Below are 22,672 nucleotides of genomic sequence, written 5' to 3' on the forward strand. Positions count from 1 at the left end.
CCAGAAATGGCATTAAAGGAGATGTCTCCTTTTACGGCATTAATCCTATGCGGTAAAATGGTCAGTGTGATTACGGCGATATTACATATGTATAATGTGTTAATACTGAAAAATAAAAACTTCATCGCCATATTCTGACACCTTACTTTTTTGTAGTTATGTGTATCTGCTGTGCAACCTCCTAGATGTTTCTCTTTAAATTGGCTCAGGGCTACTTTCACGGTTTAGCTGACAGAATGGGCTTTCCAGCAGTATGGATCATGTGACTGCCCACTGCCCTTCTGAAAATTGTATTTTTTAGGTGCACCCCACCGGTTGTGCATCCTTGTATATATCAGTAGGCGGTCCCCATTTATTTTCTTCATGGGCACCAGCATGAATATTACATGATCCCTATTATAAAAGTCTCTTTGGGGGTTCCAGTGGCCAGTCTTATGTACACACTCGGCTTGTTCAATCATTTTTGCCTGGATGATAAACTTATTATAATTTTTTAACTTTTTGGTCTTTTGTCCCGCTTGTTAGGTTGAGTGCCAGTCATTCCTATTGATGGATGTACTAGGAGGCTCACACAGGCATGCCGTGCTAGGTTCTTCAAAGAAGATGAACACATTATGGAAGGAGGTAACCATCTTTGATTTTCCTGTACCATTGTGTTCCAAAGCTCTTTCTAATCAATCTGTAATGCGTAACGATGCATTTACATATTCAGCTCATAGACAAATATACTTGAGTCTTAACATGTATTTTTCCCTCTCCTCAGAATCCCGGCCTTGTGTCTAAATATCTGGATGCACTTTTCAGCCTTGAACCCAACCAGAAATACGCTGGCATGCTTGGCCTTGCTGTCCAGTTTTGTGTGAAGCACAACGAGGTGGCCACTCTGAATAAGTACAGGGTAAGTGCGAGGAGCTTTAAAGGGTCCTTCAGGAATGATTTAAAATGGCCGCCAGCCACCTCTACCTGAATGTGAGCAAGACTGGTTAGTGGGGAGAGGAGGCCTCATTACACTTTACACTCTTGCACTTGCATATACCACATATTAGTGAGTTGACCTGTCAGGCTGCTCAGCCATAATTACATATCGTAGGCAGGATCGCATCATTACCATCTATTGTAGAGCAGTGCCCCTCTAGGCAACTCTGCAATTGGAGGCAACCAGTCCTGCTCTCATTCTAGGACAGGTTGCTGACAGTCATTTCAAATTATTCCAGGAGAACCCCTTTAAAGTGTCTGCCATTGAAGTAGCTCAGGTGTAGGTAAAACAATGCTCTATTACAACTAGCCATTCTGTTTCTTACCCCTGCAGAGTAATCTTCTAGATTTCTACGTCAAAACGGTTCTGATGAGTAAGGTGAAACCGCCAAACTACATACAGGTGAGGCACTTTCTTACTGGTTGCTTTCTCATAGTGTCAGTCACTGGCAGGTACTCATTGGAATGTGTTCTGCTTGTAGGAGAGTTGCACCCCCCTTCTGCAACGTCTGTCACACGACGAATTTAAAGAACAAGTCTTACCCGTGCTACAAAAGTCTCTCCTACGTAGTCCTGAAAATGTGATTGAAAGTAAGTCTACCAGGAATTATTTTTTAAGAGATTAAATCCATTTGGAAGTTGAATAAGTGAATTTTAATCCTGTTTTTATTTTTTTATTTCAGCTATTTCCTCCCTTTGTGCTTCTGTGACTCTTGATCTGAGCCAGTATGCCCTTGACATTGGTAAAGGCTTGGCTGGTATGTATCGTTTAAAAGAGTTTTCCGAGATTTTTTCTTAATTTTTAATTATTATTATTTTTTTTCATACTGCTGATTCAGTATCTGATCGGTGGGGTTTGGACACCCGGGACCCCCACCGATCAGCTGTTTGGGAAGCGCTGCGGCCTTCTCTAGATTTGCCTAGGCCATATTACGTCTCATTCATCGGTCATGTGGCCTAGATGAAACACGGCCCCATTGGAGTGAATAGGGCTGAGTAGTTATACCAAGCACAGCTGCTATACAGTGTACGGCGCTACTGCGAGCTTCTGTGCCTTCTTAAAGAGCTGATGGACCCCCACCAATCAGATATTGATGACCTCTTCACATGCAATATGGAAAACGTCTTGTGTCTGTCTAGAATGCATATATAGTCCTGAATTAAGTTTATCTGAACCCCCTTTGACCCAGGGAATAACCATTTATTTCTCTATTTGTTACATGCTAAGCTGCCTTCACACTCCCTGGAGTTAGGTGTCCCTCTCTTGGGCTCTCATAGATGATACGCTGTGCTCTTATACTATTTGGGACTGTAAAGGTAGCCACACACCTTTGACTAAAGTTGGCCGGACCAGCCGACCATCTAATTTGTAATTGATGGTTTGGCCTATATTGGAACAGGATTGAGCATGTTGAAGTTCAGCATGTCCGTGCCTTAGTTCTTAAAGGAGATAAGCCTATGTCAGACATGTCTGACAGCGGATTATTCCCTTTGCCCATTCAGAACACATGCATGCTCAGTTGAACCAAGCGTTCAACTGTCAGCTGAAAGGGCGTTGACCTACTGGCTATTGAATGTGTATGACCACCTTTATCCTCTAGATCTCCTACTTCATTATGTAACCAGTATGCTGTGACTAGTGAGGGGACAAAATAATGAAGCGTATTGCAAAAACACATTAGTTGGCCAGTGTTCCCCAAAATTTACTATTATAGATTGCCTCCAATCACAAATAAAATTGGTAAAATTTGTTAGTATTGATAACGTTCCAGCTGCCTTACTGAAGATGCAATTATGATTGAGTTCCATTAAATGGCCGTTGCATGTAGCCATAGATTTATCTTTTAAATGGATTGGCCATTTGCTAATGTAATTTGTCTACATTACATTAGAAATTGCCCAACCCTCTTTATTGCCCTGACTCTGCCGTTTACAGAAACACCCAATATGTGGCCGTAAACTACTGTACGGCCACACAGCGGGGCGTAGAGGGAAAGGTGCGCCGTATGGTTTTTGGAGGGCTGATTTTGCTGGACTGTTTTTTTAGCACCATGTCCCATTTGAAGCCCCCCTGATGCACCCCTAGATTATAAACTCCATAAAAGTGACCCCATCTAAGAAACTACACCCCTCAAGGTATTCAAAACTGATTTTACAAACTTTGTTAACCCTTTAGGTGTTGCACAAGATTTAATGGAAAATAGAGATACAATTTCAAAATTTCACTTTTTTGGCAGATTTTCCATTTTAATATTTTTTTTCCAGTTACAAAGCAAGGGTTAACAGCCAAACAAAACTCATTATTTATGGCCCTAATTCTGTAGTTTACAGAAACACCCCATATGTGGTCGTAAACCGCTGTACGGGCACACGGCAGGGCGCAGAAGGAAAGGAACACCATATGGTTTTTGGAAGGCAGATTTTGCTGGACTGTTTTTTTTTTACACCATGTCCCATTTGAAGCCCCCCTGATGCACCCCTAGAGTAGAAACTCCAAAAAAGTGACCCCATTTTAGAAACTACGGGATAGGGTGGCAGTTTTGTTGGTACTAGTTTAGGGTACATATGATTTTTGGTTGCTCTCTATTACACTTTTTGTGAGGCAAGGTAACAAGAAATAGCTTTTTTTGCACCGTTTTTTTTTTTTTGTTATTTACAACATTCATCTGACAGGTTAGATCATGTGGTAATTTTATAGAGCAGGTTGTCACGGACGCGGCGATACCTAATATGTATACAATTTTTTTTATTTATGTAAGTTTTACACAATGATTTCATTTTTAAAACCAAAAAAATGTTTTAGTGTCTCCATAGTCTAAGAGCCATAGTTTTTGCAGTTTTTGGGCGATTATCTTAAGTAGGGTCTCATTTTTTGCGGGATGAGATGACGGTTTGATTGGCATCTATTTTGGGGTGCATATGACTTTTTGATTGCTTGCTATTGCACTTTTTGTGACGTAAGATGACAAAAAATGGCTTTTTTTACACCGTTTTTATTTTTATTTTTTTACGGTGGTCATCTGAGGGGTTAGATCATGTGATATTTTTATAGAGCCGGGCGATACGGACGCGGCGATACCTAATATGTATACTTTTTTTTTATTTATGTAAGTTTTACACAATGATTTCATTTTTGAAACAAAAAAAATCATGTTTTAGTGTCTCCATAGTCTAAGAGCCATAGTTTTTTCAGTTTTTGGGCGATTATCTTGGGTAGGGTATGATTTTTGCGGGATGAGATGACTGTTTGATTGTTACAATTTTGGCGTACATGCGACTTTTTTGATCACTTTTACTACCTTTTTTGGGAAGTAAGGTGGGCAAAATTTCAATTTCATCATAGTTTTTTATTTTTTATTTTTATGGTGTTCACCGTTCGGGTAAAGTAACATGACCGTTTTATAGATCAGGTCGTTACGGACGCGGCGATACCAAACGTGTAGGGAATTTTATTTTTTTCATTTTTTATCAGTGATAAATGTGTTTTTTTGATTTTTACTTTTTTTTCACTTTTATTCACTTTTTTTGGACCCAGACCCACTTGGTTCTTGAAGATCCAGTGGGTCTGATGTCTGTATAATACAGTACAGAACAATATATATTGTACTGTACTGTATTTTACTTACACTGAACAGATCTATGCCTTTCAGCACAGATCTGTTCAGCACCATGGACAGCAGGACGCCTAAGAGGCGTCCTGTTGCCATGGGAACCTTCCCCGTCTGCTCAGAACTTCGCAGACGGGGAAGGGTAAGGAGGGGATCTCTCAGGGGGCTGTCTGGGGGCTCTCTCCATCGGGGGGCTGCAAAGGCACAGCAGCCCCCCGATGGGAGAGGGAGGGAGCTCCCTGCGCTGTTAACCTTTTCCATACAGCGGTCCGTACGGACCGCTGTATGGAAAGGGTTAAACGGCTGACATCGCTTAGCAGATGTCAGCCGTTTATACCAGGGTGCCAGCAATGTGCACCCTGGTATACCCACTGAACACCAATGAATTTTCAAGGGGAGGCGGGCGGGGGATCGGGATCCCGCCTGCCGCACTGCCCGCCTCCCGCACCGCCCGCAACCCTCCCCCTGCACCTCCCGCCAACATAAAAATCATTCGGGGGTGCAGGGGGGGGTGAATAAAACTTTTTTTAGGCATATAAAGTTTCTGATCCCCGCGGTCAGGGACCGCGGGGACCAGAAACTGCAGAAATCGCAGCAAACCGCAGGTCTGAATTGACCTGCGGTTTGCCGCGATCGTCGACATCGGGGGGGGTCCCGTGACCCCCCCCGCGCATTTAGCCTAGGTGCCTGCTCAATGATTTGAGCAGGCACCGGGTTCCGATCACTGCCGGCCGGGCGGCAGTGATCGGAACAACACATGACGTACCGGTACGTCATGTGTCCTTAAGTACCAGGACATTAAAAGATAAATCTCTGGCTACACGCAACAGCCACTCAATGGAAATCAAGGCATATCTGACTATATACAGTCCCCCAGCTGACCCAATGGAGGTGTCTAGCTGCCCCCGTGTTAGTTAGCTGAACAGATAGACCTTTCAACCTCCACGTGGAAGGCCTGAAAGATGGTGGTGACAGCTTCCTCTGGCTGCCCCTGGGTCTTCACTGCTCTTTTGTAGTCGCCGAATAGCAAATGGATGCATCTGGTGCCTGCACACAAACAGGCAGCATAATCCCCTGTATCTGCGCAATCGCCAGATGAGACCATGCCCTTCTACAGAATACAGGGTCGCCAGGAGCAGCCATAGAAAGCGGTTGCTACCATCTTGTAGGCCATGGACGTGGCAGGTGACAGTTAAGGGCGCTTTCCCATTAGCGCTATTATTTCTGTGCTTCTCCATTATAGAAGCAGAAGAACGAAAATAATGGAAGTGCCGGATTCGTCACCTAACTGACAGGAGCGGAGCCTTAACAGATCCCATTAACTATATTAGGATCTGTTAAGTTTCTGTTTGGGAGAACTTTTTTTGTGGATGAGAAAAAAGTTCTTAAGGCACTGAATGGAACTTCTGACGCAGATGTGAACGGAGCCTAAGTATTTTTACTTCACTGACAACTTGGGGCCCTCAATCGGTCAGTTGGGGGACTGAATACAGTAATTTATGTGGCATTTTGACAAATTACATTAGCAACTGCTTTCAATGTGAGGGACACATGAATATGGAGCTTTGTATACAATAAAATGGTTTCTTTGAGTAAAGAAATGTTATAAGTTTAGTTAAAAAAAATTAAAATTAAACAGGTGCGACTGAAGTAAGGGTCTGCTCCAGGAAAACTGCTGAGTTTTGTGCTAATGACACGTGATGACAGTGCTCCTCTTCTGGTAGATGAAAAGATCAGGTGGTTGAAATCTAAAACGCCTGATGCCTTGTACCCTCAACAGCAGGCTTCAGGGTATAGTTGGGAGACCTACACTCTTTTTAGATGTCAACAAGAAAGTTTCGGTTCTAAATGTATACTCGTTCCAAAATGTTCTTTCCTTATCTTTTAAGGGCAATTGAAATCTAACAACCCACAACTTATGGATGGAGCTGTGGTGGCTTTGCAGAACCTGGCCCACCAGTGCAGTGACCCAGCTGCTGTTGAAGCCTTGGAAAGGCATTTGTTTGCGATCCTAGGAGGTGAGATACATACGTGTAATGTACAATGTGTGATGTTGGTATACGCACAAAGCCTCTGTGCATAATATAATATTGTTCTAACATTATATTTCAGGTTCAGAAGGAAAGCTTTCAGCTGTGGCTCAGAAGATGAGCGTTCTTTCAGGTGAATATTTTTAGCTTTAAAGGCACATGATGTAGGGAAGCACACAAAGGTTCGTTCAATACAAACTGGGTCTGCCATTTAGACCCTTGTTGTACCTTAAAGGGTTATTCCCATCACAGACAATGGATGGAGGACCTGGGTTTCCCGGGGTCTGGCCCACCACCAAGCGCTGCTCCCATACAAGTGAATGGGAGCTCACCGCGCATGCGCTGCCCCCGCTCCCATTCATTTCTATAGGGCTGATGGAAATAGCGCGACTATTTTCGGCGGCCCCATAGTAATGGAGGGCGCATGCGCAGTGGGCCCTCCACTACTTTCCCCACTCCATTGTCCGTGTAGGTGCGGGTCCCAGAGGTGGGACCCGCACCTATCAGGCAATCGTAGCGATATGCCTCCATTGTCTGTGATGGCAAAACCCCTTTAGTACTGTGATACTGCATGTGGTTTAGCATGCTACAATTTTTCCCATAGATTTTATAAGTAGAAACCTCAGTGACTTTGTGAAGAATCCTAGAGAATATAATGGTCGGGTTCCTAGAGCATGGACCCCAAATATGTGTGTGTAAATGAGCCCTAATTCTCATACATTTTAGAAATTTGTGAAACCGGAAAACCCCTTTAAGCCTATCCTCTGTTGCCTTGTGTCTACAATAAAGAAAGTCGCCCAGCTCAGGGAATAAAAGGCAGCCCATATTTTATGTCAATCCAAATTCAAAAAAATCAAGTGCTTATTTGTATTTTTGCTGGATCCGGCAGGGTTCAGCAAAAATGCTTCCATTAGGATAGTACAACTGGCTGCATCCGTTATGAACGGATCCGGTTGTATTATCTCTAAAATGGCCAAGACTGATCCGGCACTAATGGCCAAGATGGATCCGGCATGAAACACAATGTAAAGCAATGGTGCCAGGTCAGTTTTCGCGGACACAAAAGAAAACTGATCCGGCGCCCAATGACTTACAATGGTTTTAGTGCCGGATCAGTTTTCTTTTGTGTCTGCGAAAACTGACCTGGCACCATTGCTTTACATTGTGTTTCATGCCGGATCCATCTTGCTTCGCAACCAAATGGAACGGAATGCATTCTGGTGCACTCAGTTCAGTTTTGTCCCCATTGGCAATGAATGGGGACAAAACTGAAGCGTTTTCCTTTGGTGTGGAGATCCTATGATGGATCTCAATACTGGAAAGGAAAACGTAGATGTGAAAGTAGCCTTAGGGTCCATTCACCGCAAAACACGGACACCGGCCTTGTGCATTCCGTATTTTGCGGACCGCACGTGGCCGGCACTATAAAAGTGGATGCGGACAAGAATAGGACATGTTCCATTTTCTGCGGGTCCACGGAACGGAAGTGTGCTGTCCGCATCTTTTGCGGCTCAATTAAAAAAGAATGGGTCCGCACCCGTTCCGCAAAATAGCGGACCTTTTTTGCGGACGTGTGAATGGACCCTTAGAAATTCTTATGAAATCTATATTTGGAGATAGGCGAGCACAGTGCTCAACTATCTACAGCGGACCTATAGAGAATGAATAGTGTGACAGTACACATGCTTGGCTGCCGATCCATTCATTTGAGGGACTTTGGACCCCGATTCTTTTGATTGGTGGGGGGTCCCATCTGTTCTGCTCCAGACCTGATTAGATACTTGTTGACTACCCTGTGGATAGAAGCTAAGTTTATAATACAAATCCGTATATATAACCCTTATTATATAATGCACATGCTTTTCTGGAGTTTGTTGTGTATGCAGGTTGCGCTGCTTCTGTGGTTAATTGGTGACTATATACTGAAATTATCTGCTGAATAATTTTTTTCAGGCATTAATTGTTACAAGTTCTTTTTTTAAGGGATTGGTGCTCTAAGTCGCCATGTTGTTTCCGGCACCTCAAGTCAGGAGCTGAGCGGGACAATTTCAGAATTATTTATTCCTTTTCTTCAGCAGGAAGGTAAGAACGTGTACCTTGACCAACATGATTTTGTTTAGTTTGAGGGTTTGCTAATTTGCACCAGTGTTATATAACATACAGCACGTGATGGCACAGGTGCTTGCGGATGATAGGTGTGTTGTGCAGCTGGCACCCTTATCTCCCTGCTGGGATTGTAGATCCTGGCAGTTTAAACCCTCAGATTCCACAGTCCATAGGAAGACATAACAAAAACTATCTAAAGGAAACGTGTCGGCAGAAAATGACCTATTGTTTAAATCACGTTTTTTATGTTTAACATTTTTAAAAGACTTTTGATGATGTTATTTTTACTTTTCCATGTCAATATCTATATTTAAAGAAAAGCTATAACATCCTGCAGTTTTCCCACTATCCACTAAGCCTAATAATATACATCACATTACTGCAGTCACCTGCTTATCTGTCATCCTGATTCCTGCCTGTATTGAGATCACCTCTGTGTACAGATAGGACAGGATCCTCCATTCACAATAGGTGATTGTGAGAGCTTATCCACTCCTTCCTTGTACAATGACCTCTGCACAGGTCACAGAGCGTGCCCAGAAGACTACCATAGAAGTCAATAGTGTCCCCTTCTGACCATTGTGTCTATGGACCATGGAGCTGCCGTAAAGCAATTTGCTTAATGGTTTCTAAATGCTGTTAAGAACAGCTCAGGCAAGATGGCCGCTGGTCTTAAAAACCCATATATCTGGTTGTGGATTCGCTAGTTATGAAAAGACGCAGACCATTTTCTACGCCTAAAACAGGCATAGAAAATGATGAATAAGTCGGACCTGCCGGCCCATCCCCTATGGTTAGTAAATGACCCCCTTGGTATTTATACTTTTTGGTCTTTATTATTTAAACCCTGAATTGAAGAATTAATTTAGCTATGGTAGTAGCAAATCCAAGTACAAATCTATTGGACTAGATTAGGAGTAAGTGTGCAATCTTCATATCCTGTATAGGATGGAAAGCGTCTGTTTGTAATACTAGATTTCTTTTTCTGCAGTTCATGAAGGAACTCTTATTCATGCGGTTTCGGAGCTTGCTCTGTGGTGCCAGAAGTTCACTACTGAAGTTCCTAAGAAGCTCATAGAATGGTTTCAGAAAGCTGCTTCTCTCAAGACCAGCACCTCTGGAGTGAGGCATGCATATTGCCAGTGCATGCTGGTATCGTTCAAGGGTACGCTCAGCTGTGTTCTTCATTCATACATGACTACACGTTAAAGGGGATTTCCACGACTTACAGTTAGTTTTGGTGCCCAGTAACGGACGGCGCTGGAGCATGTGAAAATAGCTGATCGTTGGGAGGGGGCTGTTGGACCATCTTGATGTTAATTCTAAGGATAAGTTTCATCAATAAGGACCTCCTGGAAAACCCCTTTAAACTATAGCATCATGTATATTTGTAAAAAATTGTATATAAAATTACAGAAAAAAAGTGATGGCTACTATTCTGTTTTTTGTAGGGGATACACTGGGGCAAGCTCTGGGACTTTTACCCCTTTTGATTCAAACTGTGGAGAAGGCGGCAGCACAAAGTGCACAAGTATCCATATTAACAGAAGCCCTGGCTGCGGCTGTGCTTGTTTGTCGGATTTCTGTCACTGAAAGTCAAGTTGGTAAGATTTTATGTGTTACCTTCTGTCCTCGTTTTAGGGATTTCACTGATAAAATTGACTTTAAAAGGAAATTGTTATCTTTTTGGATGTAAAATCCACCACTTGCCTGTTGGGCTTTTGCACAAACCAGATTCATTCAATGTGATGCGATTTATCATTTTATACACCAACGGCTGCTGACCGACCCTTGTATTATAGTGCAGAGCTGCATTCAAAATCCTGCAGTCTTTAGAGCTGAACTCTCCCCCAAGTTCCAGTAACAACCAGCAGAACTGGGAAGGCATCTATGTACTAGAATATATACCAATGTACTTGTGCAGCTATTATTGCAAATATATTTATACTGAATAAAATAAAGTTTATCCAGTTTCATGATATCGATAACCTATCCTCAGGATAAGTCCTCAGTATCGGATCAGTAGGGCTCTGACTCCTGGCATCCCCAGATAAACATAGAAGGGGATGCAGCGCTGGAAGAGCCCCGTCAAACAGCTCATGAGTTGGATCCCCATCAATCTGATATTGTTGAACTAAAACCAATAAACTTGCTAGATAGGGCCCTATTCACTAGAGATGAGCGAATTTCCGCTTATGAAATTAGTTTGCGATTCGTTTACTGTTAAAAGCAGAATTGCTTTATCAATTCTATTACCACGGACCATAACGCAATTTAGAGGCATTCCGTTATTCATTCCGTCATAATAAAAGTCTATGGGCTGCATAACGGATCCGTCCTGTTTCCGTTATGCAGCCCATAGACTTCTATTATGACGGAATGCCTCTAAAAGCATTCCATCATGGAATTGCGTTATGCTCCGTGGTAACGGAATCCATAACTCAATTCACCTTTTACCACCAAAATATGAAATTCGCTCATCTCTAATCACAAGACTATTGTACTGTACTGACATCATAATGACTTGAGTACAGTATAATAGACCCCCTATCAGATAAGAATTGACTATCATAAATCATTATGATGCCGTCTGTTAGGGTAAGGTGAGCCGTGGTCGGTCCGGGAGATGTGGCCGACACGCAATCAGTGTTTCCTGGACTGAGCACGGTCATGTGAATCAAGCCTTATACTGTATATTCTCCTGTGCCACGGTGCAAAAACAAAAATACATATTTGGAGATTGAATCCATTTTACATATCTGCAATCTTAGAAATGACACCAGCATTTAATGATTTGAAGGTTACCTGTCATTATATAAAAGCACTGTGTTCAATGGGGGTCGACGTGTTGAATCTCCCTCCTGTCACCCTATTGTTCTTTCTATAATCCACACTCCGCTATATTTTAGATTGCATACATTGACCATTTCCTTTTTTATGTTTGATATTCCTTTCTTTACAGAAAACAAGCTGAACAACTTTTGGCAATTGCTGTCTGATGACAAGAGACAGATCTTCACTTCTGATAAGTTTATTTCCGCAGCAACTGAGGAGTGTAAGTAAAATGAATCTTCACTTGAATAGCCTGCTAATATGTTACACTGCCTTTGAATGAATGCTGCTTGCTTTAATCAGCGTGTCCTTAGTTTCTAGTGTCTCATTTTACCCAGATCTGCCCTTCAATTAAAATGCCTTTTGTTTTTTTTTTGGGGGGGGGGGGGGGGGGTGCGTATTTTGGTAATGATCAACCTATAAAGTGAATGCCTTTTTTTTCTATTAGTTTTTTTATTAGTTCAGTAGTGTTCTTATATATTCTTTTATGGTATATGCCATAAATGTCTGATAGGTGCAGGTTCCATCTTGGCATATGTGTAACGTCCTCTCCATTTACTGCTATGGGGCTTCTGAAAGTAGCAGAACCATAGCAGTGAATGGAGAAAGCAGCACACGAGTGTCTGTGTCTCTCTATCTCTATAATCTCTATCTCTATCTCTATCATCTCTATCTCTATCATCTCTATCTCTATCATCTCTATCTCTACAATACTTAGTTATTTTTCAAGTAAATGGCAAAAGCCACCTATAGGACATTAATGTCCTATCCTATCAATATGCCATATATGTCCACATTGGACAACCCCTTTACATCTCAGTACTTAATGAAATGATCATTGTATCTTAATGTTGTCTTTCTTTAGGTCTTTGCACACTTTTGCAGTTATGTGAGAGGCTTCTTCTAGACCACATCCACAGGTTACCTGACAACCGCGCTCAGTAAGTTCACAATTTATGGTGGCTTTATACATTTGTTTCCTGTAATGAATGGAAGGTTAATTGTCCCTTTGTTTTTCCTTTTAGACCATACTACCATGCTTTGATTCTTGTCCTGCTGTCTCGCTCATGGAAAGTACGGAAGCAGTGTCAACAAACCATCAAGAAGCTGCTGGCCTCTCTTGGGGGTACCAAACTGTTGCATGGCCTCTTGCCTGAGCTGAAGGTTGTCCTAAATTCAAACAAGGTAGGGGATTATATCTGCTTCCCCTGGGACAGGAGTTTAAAAATTATTTTGCTAGATTTACAAGCAACATTTCTCCTTTTCACAGCTGGTACCAGTTGATAATTCAGTCACAGATTCTGAGGAAGTAGCAGAGCCTGGAAAATGTAACATCTCACCAAGGGTCCTCCAGGAAGCCATTCATGCTCTTACATGTGTCCCAGGGTTAGAGGCTGACTCTGTAGAAGCAGAAAATCTGGCACAGGAGCTTCTGGTGCTGGCTAATCACCAATTTCTTGGTAAGAAGAAGACAAATTTGAAGAAAAATAAGGTGGTCTCACTCCTTGTCCCTTCTAATGTTTCTTTTATATTCAGCCTCCTCATACAGGGACCTGTGGGTGGACCTTATGTACAAACTGAAGATTGACCCTGCTGAGTTCATAAACAAGAGATTTGATGATTTTCTACCTGTAATCACGTCTAATACTACTAGTGACCAGGTAAGTGTACATTACATTTAGATGGTGACGTATATGTCTAAAACAAATTACAGCTCATATTAAAGCCATAGCAGCAGCCATTATAGCCCAAAATCCTTGGTAGCGTTAGAATTCCCATTTCATTTTAGTTTTCATCTGCAAAACCTGCCTGCTCATTCTCTACATTGGAACTACTGGTCTTGGGTTGACAGTATCAGTCTGACCTTGAAAAACCCATCACAAAACTATGGATGAGATTTACTAAGGCTGGCGTTTCTTATAATCTATGCCAGTAAAGCTTGAAATGTATTCATTTAAACATTCTGGGCATAGTGAGTGGTCTGTATGCACAGTCATAGAGGGAAGGCTGTCAATCACTGATAGGACCGACCACATGACTCCTAAGCCCAGAAAGCACAGAAGTTTAAATAAAAAGAATACATGTTATACTGACTTTTCCAATAAAAATACCAGTCTGCTTAGATCCTCAGACTCTTTCCGTTATAACAGAAAATAACAGAATCCCTAGGATGTAATGCAAAACTGAAGCCTTTAAGAGGCATTCCGTTTTGCTCTCGGTCCTTATAGAAGTCTATAGGGAAAACATAACGGATCCGTCTGGGTCCCGTTATGCAAGACTGAAAACAGGACTTTGTTTTCCATCTTGCATAACGGGAACCAGACGGATCCGTTTTGATTCCCTCAGACTTCTATTAGGACCGAGAGTAAACGGAATGCCTTTTAAAGGCGTCCGTTTTGCATTCCGTCATAATGCAAGTCTATGGGCAGCAAAACAGATCCGTCCTTCCGACTTATGGATTCCGTTATAACGGAAAGCCATAACGGACTCCATAACGGTAGTGTGAACCCACCCTTAGTTTTATAAAATGACAAACATCACTGTTAAAGCACACACATCTTTAACATCACTTTACAATAATTTGCACAACATGTGCGAATACAAATACCAACAGAATAAGTATGCCGCATTTGTAGACATCTCATTCCTCAATTTAAGTTTGATAAGGGTAAATGGCGACAATGTGCAGTGTGACATATTTGTAACACTTGGTATGCAAACAGTGTCGGACTGGGGTGCCTAGGGCCCACCAGTGGAATTGATTTTGGGGGCCCACCCTAGAGCTGGAGATATTACTTGTTCATTTTTCAGTCTCGCACACATGAATGTATGCATTATTCAACACAATACAGTAACAGTATGCTAAACAGAACAGTATGGTGCACTGCACTATATCAAATAGTTTCTCTTTAAAGGGAGTCTGTCATCACAGTTTGACCTTTTTAACCTTTTTAGCTGTGAGGAGGCCGGGCACTACTGCGATCACTTCAATAAACTTATCCTTTTGAATATGCAGGAAACATTTCCTTCACTTTGGATATTGTTTAGGCTGGGGGACTGGGTGGTTCATCTAGGACATGGAATGTCCATGTGTGACTGCTGTCCAAACTGCTGACTGTAAATAACAGATACAGTTATCAACTAAATGAGTTGCTTAAAGGGAGTCTGTCATCACAGTTTCACCTTTTTAACCCTTCCCATAGCTTTCTAGCAGCATTACAGTTGATAAAAACGTTACCTTTAAAAGCAATCGTGGACTTCTTATAAAACTGGCAAAAATCATCTTAGTAGGATATGCAAATGAGGGCTCGCGAGTGCCCAGGGGCGGCGTCAACCTCGTAGGTGCCCAGGCAGCTCTGCCTTATCATCGCTTCCCCCCGCCCATCCTTTCCCTCTGCCCGCCCATCTTCTTACTTCTTCTTTCACCGAGATCCCGCGCCTGCGCACTGAGTTCGTTAGCCGGCGCATGCGCATTAATTACTGTGATTCCGTACCAGGAATGGACATCGCAGTGCGCATGCGCCGGCCGATGGACTCAGTGCACAGGCGCGGGATCTCGGCACCTACGAGGTTGACGCCGCCCCTGGGCACTCGCGAGCCCTCATTTGCATATCCTACTAAGATGATTTTTGCCAGTTTTATAAGTCCACGATTGCTTATAAAGGTAACGTTTTTATCAACTGTAATGCTGCTAGAAAGCTATGGGAAGGGTTAAAAAGGTGAAACTGTGATGACAGACTCCCTTTAAGCAACTCATTTAGTTGATAACTGTATCTGTTATTTACAGTCAGTAGTTTGGACAGCAGTCACACGTGGACCTTCCATGTCCTAGATCAGGGATCAGCAACCTTCGGCACTCCAGCTGTTGTGAAACTACAATTCCCAGCATGCTCCATTCATTTCGATGTGAGTTCTAAGAAGAGCAGAACAGGTATGCATGCTGGGAGTTGTAGTTTCTCAACAGCTGCAGTGCCGGAGGTTGCCTACCCCTGTCCTAGATGAACCACCCAGTCCCCCAGCCTAAACAATATCCAAAGTGAAGGAAATGTTTCCTGCATATTCAAAAGGATAAGTTTATTGAAGTGCTGGCAGTAGTGCCCCAGCCTCCTCACAGCTCACCAAGCTAAGCGCCGTACATTCTATAGCGGCTGTGCTTGGTATCATGTTCAGCCCCTATCTCTTCTATGCGGCTGAGCTGCTCCTAGGCCACTTGATCAATGAACACATGGCCCAGAAAATTCACAGAGAAGGGCACAGGGCTCACAGGAGCCCCGGTGCCTTCTCAAACAGCTGATCGGCAGTGGTCCCAGGTAGGGATCGACCGATTATCGGATTTACCGATATTATCGGCCAATATTCAGGATTTTCAAAGTTATCGGTATCAGCATCTAACCTTGCCGATATGCCGATAACGAATCGCGAACATGGATCGCGCTGCTATCAACGCGATCAATGTTCCCTCAGCAGCACAGGGGAGAAGGAAGCAGTCCCTCCCCCCTGTGCCGCTGCTGCCGCTGCCACCAGTGAGAGGCAAGAGGGGAGGAGGAGGGGAGGGGCTGTGGCCATTGCGCCACCAATGATGTTAACTCAGTTATTAATTCAAATATAGGAGGCGGGTGAATCATATAGCTGCACCTGAGGGGTTAACTGTCGCGATCGCAGCTACCTCTCATAGAGGTCAGGTGTCGCTATATTTGAATTAATGGGCAAGTTATCTTCATTGGTGGCAGTGGCAGCTTCTGATCAGAGCCCCAGCAGTGTAATTGCGGGGCTCCGATCGGTTACCATGGCAGCCAGGACGCTACTGAAGCCCTGGCTGCCATAGTCAGCTCCATGCTGCTGTGTGTACTATGCATAGGGCAGCAGGGAGAGTGTGAAGTCCTATTCACCCTGATAGAGCTCTATTAGGGTGAATAGGACAAGGGATGCAGGTTCTAGCCCCTAAGGGCTCTTTCACACTTGCGTTGTCCGGATCCGACATGTACTCCACTTGCCGGAATTACACTCCGGATCCGGAAAAACGCAAGTGTACTGAAAGCATTTGAAGACGGAACAGTCTTCCAAATGCGTTCAGTGTTACTATGGCACCCAGGACGCTATTAAAGTCCTGGTTGCCATAGTAGGAGCGGGGGAGCGGTATACTTACAGTCCGTGCGGCTCCCGGGGCGCTCCAGAATGACGTCAGAGCGCCCCATGCGCATGGATGACGTGATCCATGCGCTCACGTGATCCATGCGCTTGGGGCGCCCTGACGTCACTCTGGAGCGCCCGGGGAGCCGCACGGACGGTAAGTACACTGCTCCCCCGCTCCCCGCTACACTTACCATGGCTGTCAGGACTTTAGCGTCCCGGCAGCCATGGTAACCACTCTGAAAAAGCTAAATGTCGGCTCCGGCAATGCGCCGAAACGACGTTTAGCTTAAGGCCGGATCCGGATCAATGCCTTTCAATGGGCATTAATTCCGGATCCGGCCTTGCGGCAAGTGTTCCGGATTTTTGGCCGGAGCAAAAAGCGCAGCATGCTGCGGTATTTTCTCCGGCCAACAAACGTTCCGTATCGGAACTGAAGACATCCTGATGCATCCTGAACGGATTACTCTCCATTCAGAATGCATTAGATAATCCTGATCAGGATTCTTCCGGCATAGAGCCCCGACGACGGAACTCTATGCCGGAAGACAATAACGCAGGTGTGAAAGAGCCCTTAGGGGGAAATAGTTATTAAATTTAAAAAAAACACCAAAATATTGTATAAATATTTAATCTTGGATATATAATGGCATCTCTTCGTTTAACAACAGATTTGTGTAGGAATTTTTATTTTTTTTTCAAAAATGAAAATGCACAAAATATTGGTATAAATTATCTGCTATCGACCTGAAAGTTCACAGGTTATTGGCTCTAAAAAAATCAATATCGGTCGATCCCTAGTTCCGGGTGTCAGACCCCCACCAATCAGATACTGATGACCTATCCACAGTCATATGTGACTGATATCAGCCGCTCCTCTTATTACGCTCCAGCACTGATATAACCTCCAGAGACATTACATCACATGTGACTGATATCAGCCGCTCGTCTTATAACGCTCTAGAACTGATATACCGTATTTTTCACCCTATAAGACGCACCTAGGTTTTTGGGGAGGAAAATAAGAAAAAAAATATTTTTAACCAAAAGGTGTGCTTTTGGTGGGTTTGGAACTAATGGTGGTCTGTGGATGGCACTATTACTGGGGATCTGTGAAGGACACTGTTATGGGGGGGATCTGGGGATGGCACTGTTATGGGGGATCTGTGGATGACGCACTGTTAGGCCTCATGCACACGACCGTTGTTCCGTTTTTCGTGATTTTCTGCGGACCCTTTGACTTTGTTTTAATCACTTTTAATTGAATGAGACATTTTATATTTGAATATTGCAGCACTGGAGCGCCGGGGCCGGAGTACAGTGACTGCACCGGCCCCACCGCAATTGCCGGCCCCCAGCTCCTCCTCCCAGTCCCTCCCCGCTCTCGCATACATCGCAACCTGCGATGTAAAAATGTCAGCATTCGCCCCATAAGACGCAGGGGCATTTCCCCCCCATTTATTTGGGGGAAAAAGTGCGTCTTATGGGGCAAAAAATACGGTAACCTCCAGAGACATTACATTATATGTGACTGATATCAGCCGCTCCTCTTATATCGATCCAGTACTGATATAACCTCCAGAGCAGGGGCGTACATACAGGGGTCGCAGTATGGGGCCCGGCCGCCTGTGGACCCATGGCTCCGCTGTGCAGTAGTGCTGTACCTGCCTGTATATGGGCTGTTTCACACGAGCGAGTCGATTGTGGGAATCACGCTCAGTGTGTGAGTGTGATCCTCCGCTCTGGACTTGCAGGAGCGCAAGGCATTATCATGATTTATAATGCTATGTGTCATAAAGCTGTCAGTATGATTCTGTAGAAATAAGGTCAAGCAGAGACACATAGCATTATAAATCATGATAATGCCGTGCGCTCCTGCAAGTCCAGAGCGGAGGATCACACTCGCACACGGAGCGTGATTCCCGCAATGGACTCGCTTGTGTTAAACAGCCTTAATCCGGGCGGCCCACCCGGGGCCCGCCGCCCAGTGTTGCGTTTCTGCGCTGCAGTGCCAGGCCAAGCCAGCCCTACCCTCCTTGAGTGAGAGTCTCCTCCCCGTGCGGGTGCGGCGTGCCTAGTCATTTCCTGTTGGGCGGCCGCACCGGACATGACGTTTCCCTAGGCTGCGCAGGCGCACAACAACGCCGAGACGCAGCAGGGAGAAGGCGCCGGAAAAGCTTTCGGGAGAGCGTGAAGAAGCCGGTGCCGGTTCGGAAGTGAAGATAAGATTTGTAAAAAAAAAGTCTTCAGAATTGCTTACCACATTTATGGTCAGTGAGTTCAGAGTAGACTCAGAGTAGGGTCTGATGGGGGCTGGCTTTATAACTAGCTCTGCTATATTTCTGTAGCCTGCAACCTCTGACTGCCCAGTATTATAGTATTGTATTATATAGACTAGTAGCTCAGAATTGCACCAATATCCATTTACTATTACTGCCAGAACATGTTGGGTGTAGTAGTTTCAGCCCAACTGGGCAGTCAGAGGTTGCAGGCTACAGAAATATAGCAGAGTTAGGCTACTTTCACACCTGCGTTTCTGGGTCCGCTTGTGAGATCTGTTTCAGGGCTCTCACAAGCGGCCCAAAACGGATCAGTTCAGCCCCAATGCATTCTGAATGGATAAGGATCCGCTCAGAATGCATCAGTTTGCCTCCGTTCAGCCTCCATTCCGCTCTGGAGGCGGACACCAAAACGCTGCTTGCAGCCAAACGGATCTGTTCTGGATGGATACAAGCATTTGCATTATAGGTGCGGATCCGTCTGTGCAGATTCGTTTTGGTGTCCGCCTGGCGATACAGAGCCAAACGGATCCGTCCTGACTTACAATGTAAGTCAATGAGGACGGATCCGTTTTCACTGACACAATATGGTGCAATTGAAAACGGATCCGTCCCCCATTGACTTTTAGTGTAAGTCAAAACGGATCCGTTTGCATTATCTTTTTTTTTTTTTTTTGTTCGTGGTAATGCAAATGGATCCGTTCTGAACAGATACAAGTGTTTGCATTATAGGAGCGGATCCGTCTGTGCAGATACCAGACGGATCTGCACCTAACGCAGGTGTGAAAGTAGCCTAAGGCTACTTTCACACTTGCGTTCAGAGCGGATCCGTCTGGTGTCTGCACAGACGGATCCGCTCCTATAATGCAAACACTTTTATCTGTTCAGAACGGATCCGTCTGCATTATAGTTCAGAAAAAAGTGTGAAAGTTATTCAGACGGCTCCGTCCAGACTTTACATTGAAAGTCAATGGGGGGGGGGGGGGGGGGGGAGGGGGGCCCCATGGTTCAGATTTGCACCGGGGCCCCATGGATTGTGTGTACGCCACTGCTCCAGAGTAGAGATGAGCGAACTTCTGTTTTAAGTTCGGCGTCTAAAGTTCGGCTTCCGGTTAGCGGAGGATCCCGATGTGGATTCCGAATTCCGTTGTGGTCCGTGGTAGCGGAATCAATAATGGCCATTATTGATTCCGCTACCACGGACCACAACGGAATTCGGAATCCACATCGGGATCCTCCGCTAACCGGAAGCCGAACTTTAGACGCCGAACTTAAAACAGAAGTTCGCTCATCTCTACTCCAGAGACATTACATATTATGTGGGGTTGAGGGGCTGGGAAAGTGTGAAATGCCACTGATGAGAGGGAAGAGGGGGACACTGGGAGACATAACTTCTTGCCCTGTATAAAGTATAGGTGAGATAATTGGTGGGCAAAGGTCTGTGAGGCGCTGGAACAACAGGGGGACACAAGATGTGCAGGGGCAGCAGCTTCAGGACTCTCCTAACTTCCCAGTTCCCTCCCACAGTAACTTACCCCAGTTCTGCTGTGTGGAGTAGTGGGACCAGAGAAGAGAACTGCACTTTACACTGGAGGCACAGTGACTCAGACAGAGAGCAGCGTCTCCATTATCTCCTGCTGCTGTCTCCTCGGCTCCTCTGGCTCCGCCCCCTCCTCACACATGATGGAATCTCACACTGCAGAGAGGAGGGGGGGAGCTGTCTGCTCATGTCGGGTCGGTGAAGTTTACTTTGGAGAAAGGAACAAGCGCTGCAAAGTATTGTGCTGTTCCTTTCACCAAAGTAAAATGATATGTGTGCCAGTGCTGCAGTCCAGCACCTGATAACAGCCAGGTGCCTGAAAGTATAGTAACTGCCCTGCTGGTGGCTCTGGCTGCAGTATAAGCAGACAGGCAAGGGGCCCACCGGGCATTTCACCGGCTTCCCGGTGAGCCAGTCCGACCCTGTATGCAAATAAAATATAAACTGGATGGGGTAAAAACAGGGAAGGGAAGAGTATAGGAAAAGAGGGGGAGGGATTGATGAGGGATCTTACAATCAGCGTCACAGGACCCATCGATTTGAAGGGATGTTATACTCTCATTCGGTGGTCAGTGCACACATGGTTTAAAGTGATTACTATATATTAAGGACTCAAAAAACCTCGGGAATCCTTCCAGGGTTGCCAAATTGTTGCAAATTTGTGGGGTGTTCGCATTTCCTAATGTGCTATTTTCTCTAGCCGATACAATTGGTCACCTCTGTTGATCCAGTGTTGAGCAGAAGGACGCTCTGCTTGTCTCCAGTATGTGGCAATTAGCAGTCTAGCAGTTTCTAATAAGACCTGGCAAAGGGTGTGTGTGTTTTTTGACCTTTTCTAGCCAGTAAAAACACCAAATAAACATATTTTAGGAGTTACCGGTATTTTTGTCTTGCGAATGTTAGATAGCCTTGTACAAGTTTCCTGCCAATATACTATGACTTTAGAGCAATACCACCAGATATGACCATAAGATCCTATATCGTTGCTGCACCTTCAGCATACCGGGCTAACCTCTGCAAACATCTGATGTAGGCGTTGGGGTGTGTAGTACCATTGGGTCAATATTTTGTAGCTATTTTCTTGCAGCTTAACACATCTGGACACCCTGGTGAACCCGGACAACACAGAACTGAGCTCCCGCTCTGAGAAATTAAACTTCAGTTCTTTTTCCCAAGTAGAGATAAAGGAGTATTTTTTTTAGGGCTAACCATACTTAGGAAGCTATATAGTTCTATATAATTTGAATTTTTTAATTTATTTTTTTTGGTTCTCTTCTATGCAGTGCCATTGTTTCAAAGACAGAGAGTTCTGTCGATGTCGGATAAACTATTTGTTGCTGTTTAATAAATTGAAATACATGTGCGACTTGAAAGGCTGATAAACACTCCAATAAACTGAGGTGTCTCACTCGTGATTAGCTCTGGTGTGGTGCTACAAGCCCAAAAAGGGGAACACCCAACCCTCTAGTAGTAAATATTTGGATATATAGAAAAATGAGCGAGCACTCATGCATTCGGCATCAGATTGAAGTATGCAGAAAATGTATTCAATAATAAGTGCACATATAAGCATAAAATCTTTAAAAATAGCATATAATACAATACAGACCAAATTTTAACTGTGCAGATGACTATATTTAAGCAACCTGTATTTGGTCTGCCACCATTTCACGTTTGCTATTGTTAAACCACTTTGAGCAATTTCTTCTGTGGCTATATCCACAAATATTTCTCCTATGTTAGACTCGCTGGTAGAATGTCACTTTTTGGGTGCGCACATTGCACCTATTGTAAAGTCACAGAAAAAACACCTTTGTGTATTTCCCGATTAATCGTGTGGTACTGCGCATAGAGTCTTTCCTTATATTTCTTAGACTCCCATTTTGCCGATATACAGGAACAATCTTTAAAGGTGTTTGGCTTCCCAACGTATCGAATGTCTTCCGATCACTTGGCGAGGAGCGCAAATTGTTGCCGGCGTGTCTTGTCGCACTCCTCGAGCCAAGAAGATTCGGATCTCGCAGGAGTAGCACTAATATCGCGGGAGTTCACGCGCTCTTCCACCGCGAATATATTCAAGTCCTGGGATCGGAGGAAGTGTATTTGTTCCTTATTCTTTACTTTGTTTCTTCAAGATTCTTTCTGTATGGCCATACAGTTTTTAGGAGGACT

General features: G+C 44.2%; 1 protein-coding gene across 2 annotated transcripts in view; it reads left to right on the plus strand.

The window, feature by feature from the left end:
• Positions 1-22,672, plus strand: part of GCN1 (GCN1 activator of EIF2AK4) — an 80,658-nt gene that overhangs the window by 11,642 nt on the left and 46,344 nt on the right. For both annotated transcript variants that reach the window (XM_040416515.1, XM_040416516.1), the window contains exons 6-20: positions 526-624; positions 764-898; positions 1,310-1,378; positions 1,458-1,566; positions 1,659-1,733; positions 6,473-6,601; positions 6,696-6,746; positions 8,597-8,695; positions 9,711-9,884; positions 10,171-10,323; positions 11,682-11,774; positions 12,417-12,492; positions 12,577-12,736; positions 12,822-13,011; positions 13,088-13,212. In XM_040416515.1, coding sequence (XP_040272449.1) covers positions 526-624; positions 764-898; positions 1,310-1,378; positions 1,458-1,566; positions 1,659-1,733; positions 6,473-6,601; positions 6,696-6,746; positions 8,597-8,695; positions 9,711-9,884; positions 10,171-10,323; positions 11,682-11,774; positions 12,417-12,492; positions 12,577-12,736; positions 12,822-13,011; positions 13,088-13,212 — 1,737 coding nt within the window. The remainder of the gene's footprint in view (positions 1-525; positions 625-763; positions 899-1,309; positions 1,379-1,457; positions 1,567-1,658; positions 1,734-6,472; positions 6,602-6,695; positions 6,747-8,596; positions 8,696-9,710; positions 9,885-10,170; positions 10,324-11,681; positions 11,775-12,416; positions 12,493-12,576; positions 12,737-12,821; positions 13,012-13,087; positions 13,213-22,672) is intronic.

The sequence above is a fragment of the Bufo bufo genome, chromosome 2 (genome assembly GCF_905171765.1).
Source record: "Bufo bufo chromosome 2, aBufBuf1.1, whole genome shotgun sequence".
NCBI lineage: Eukaryota > Metazoa > Chordata > Amphibia > Anura > Bufonidae > Bufo > Bufo bufo.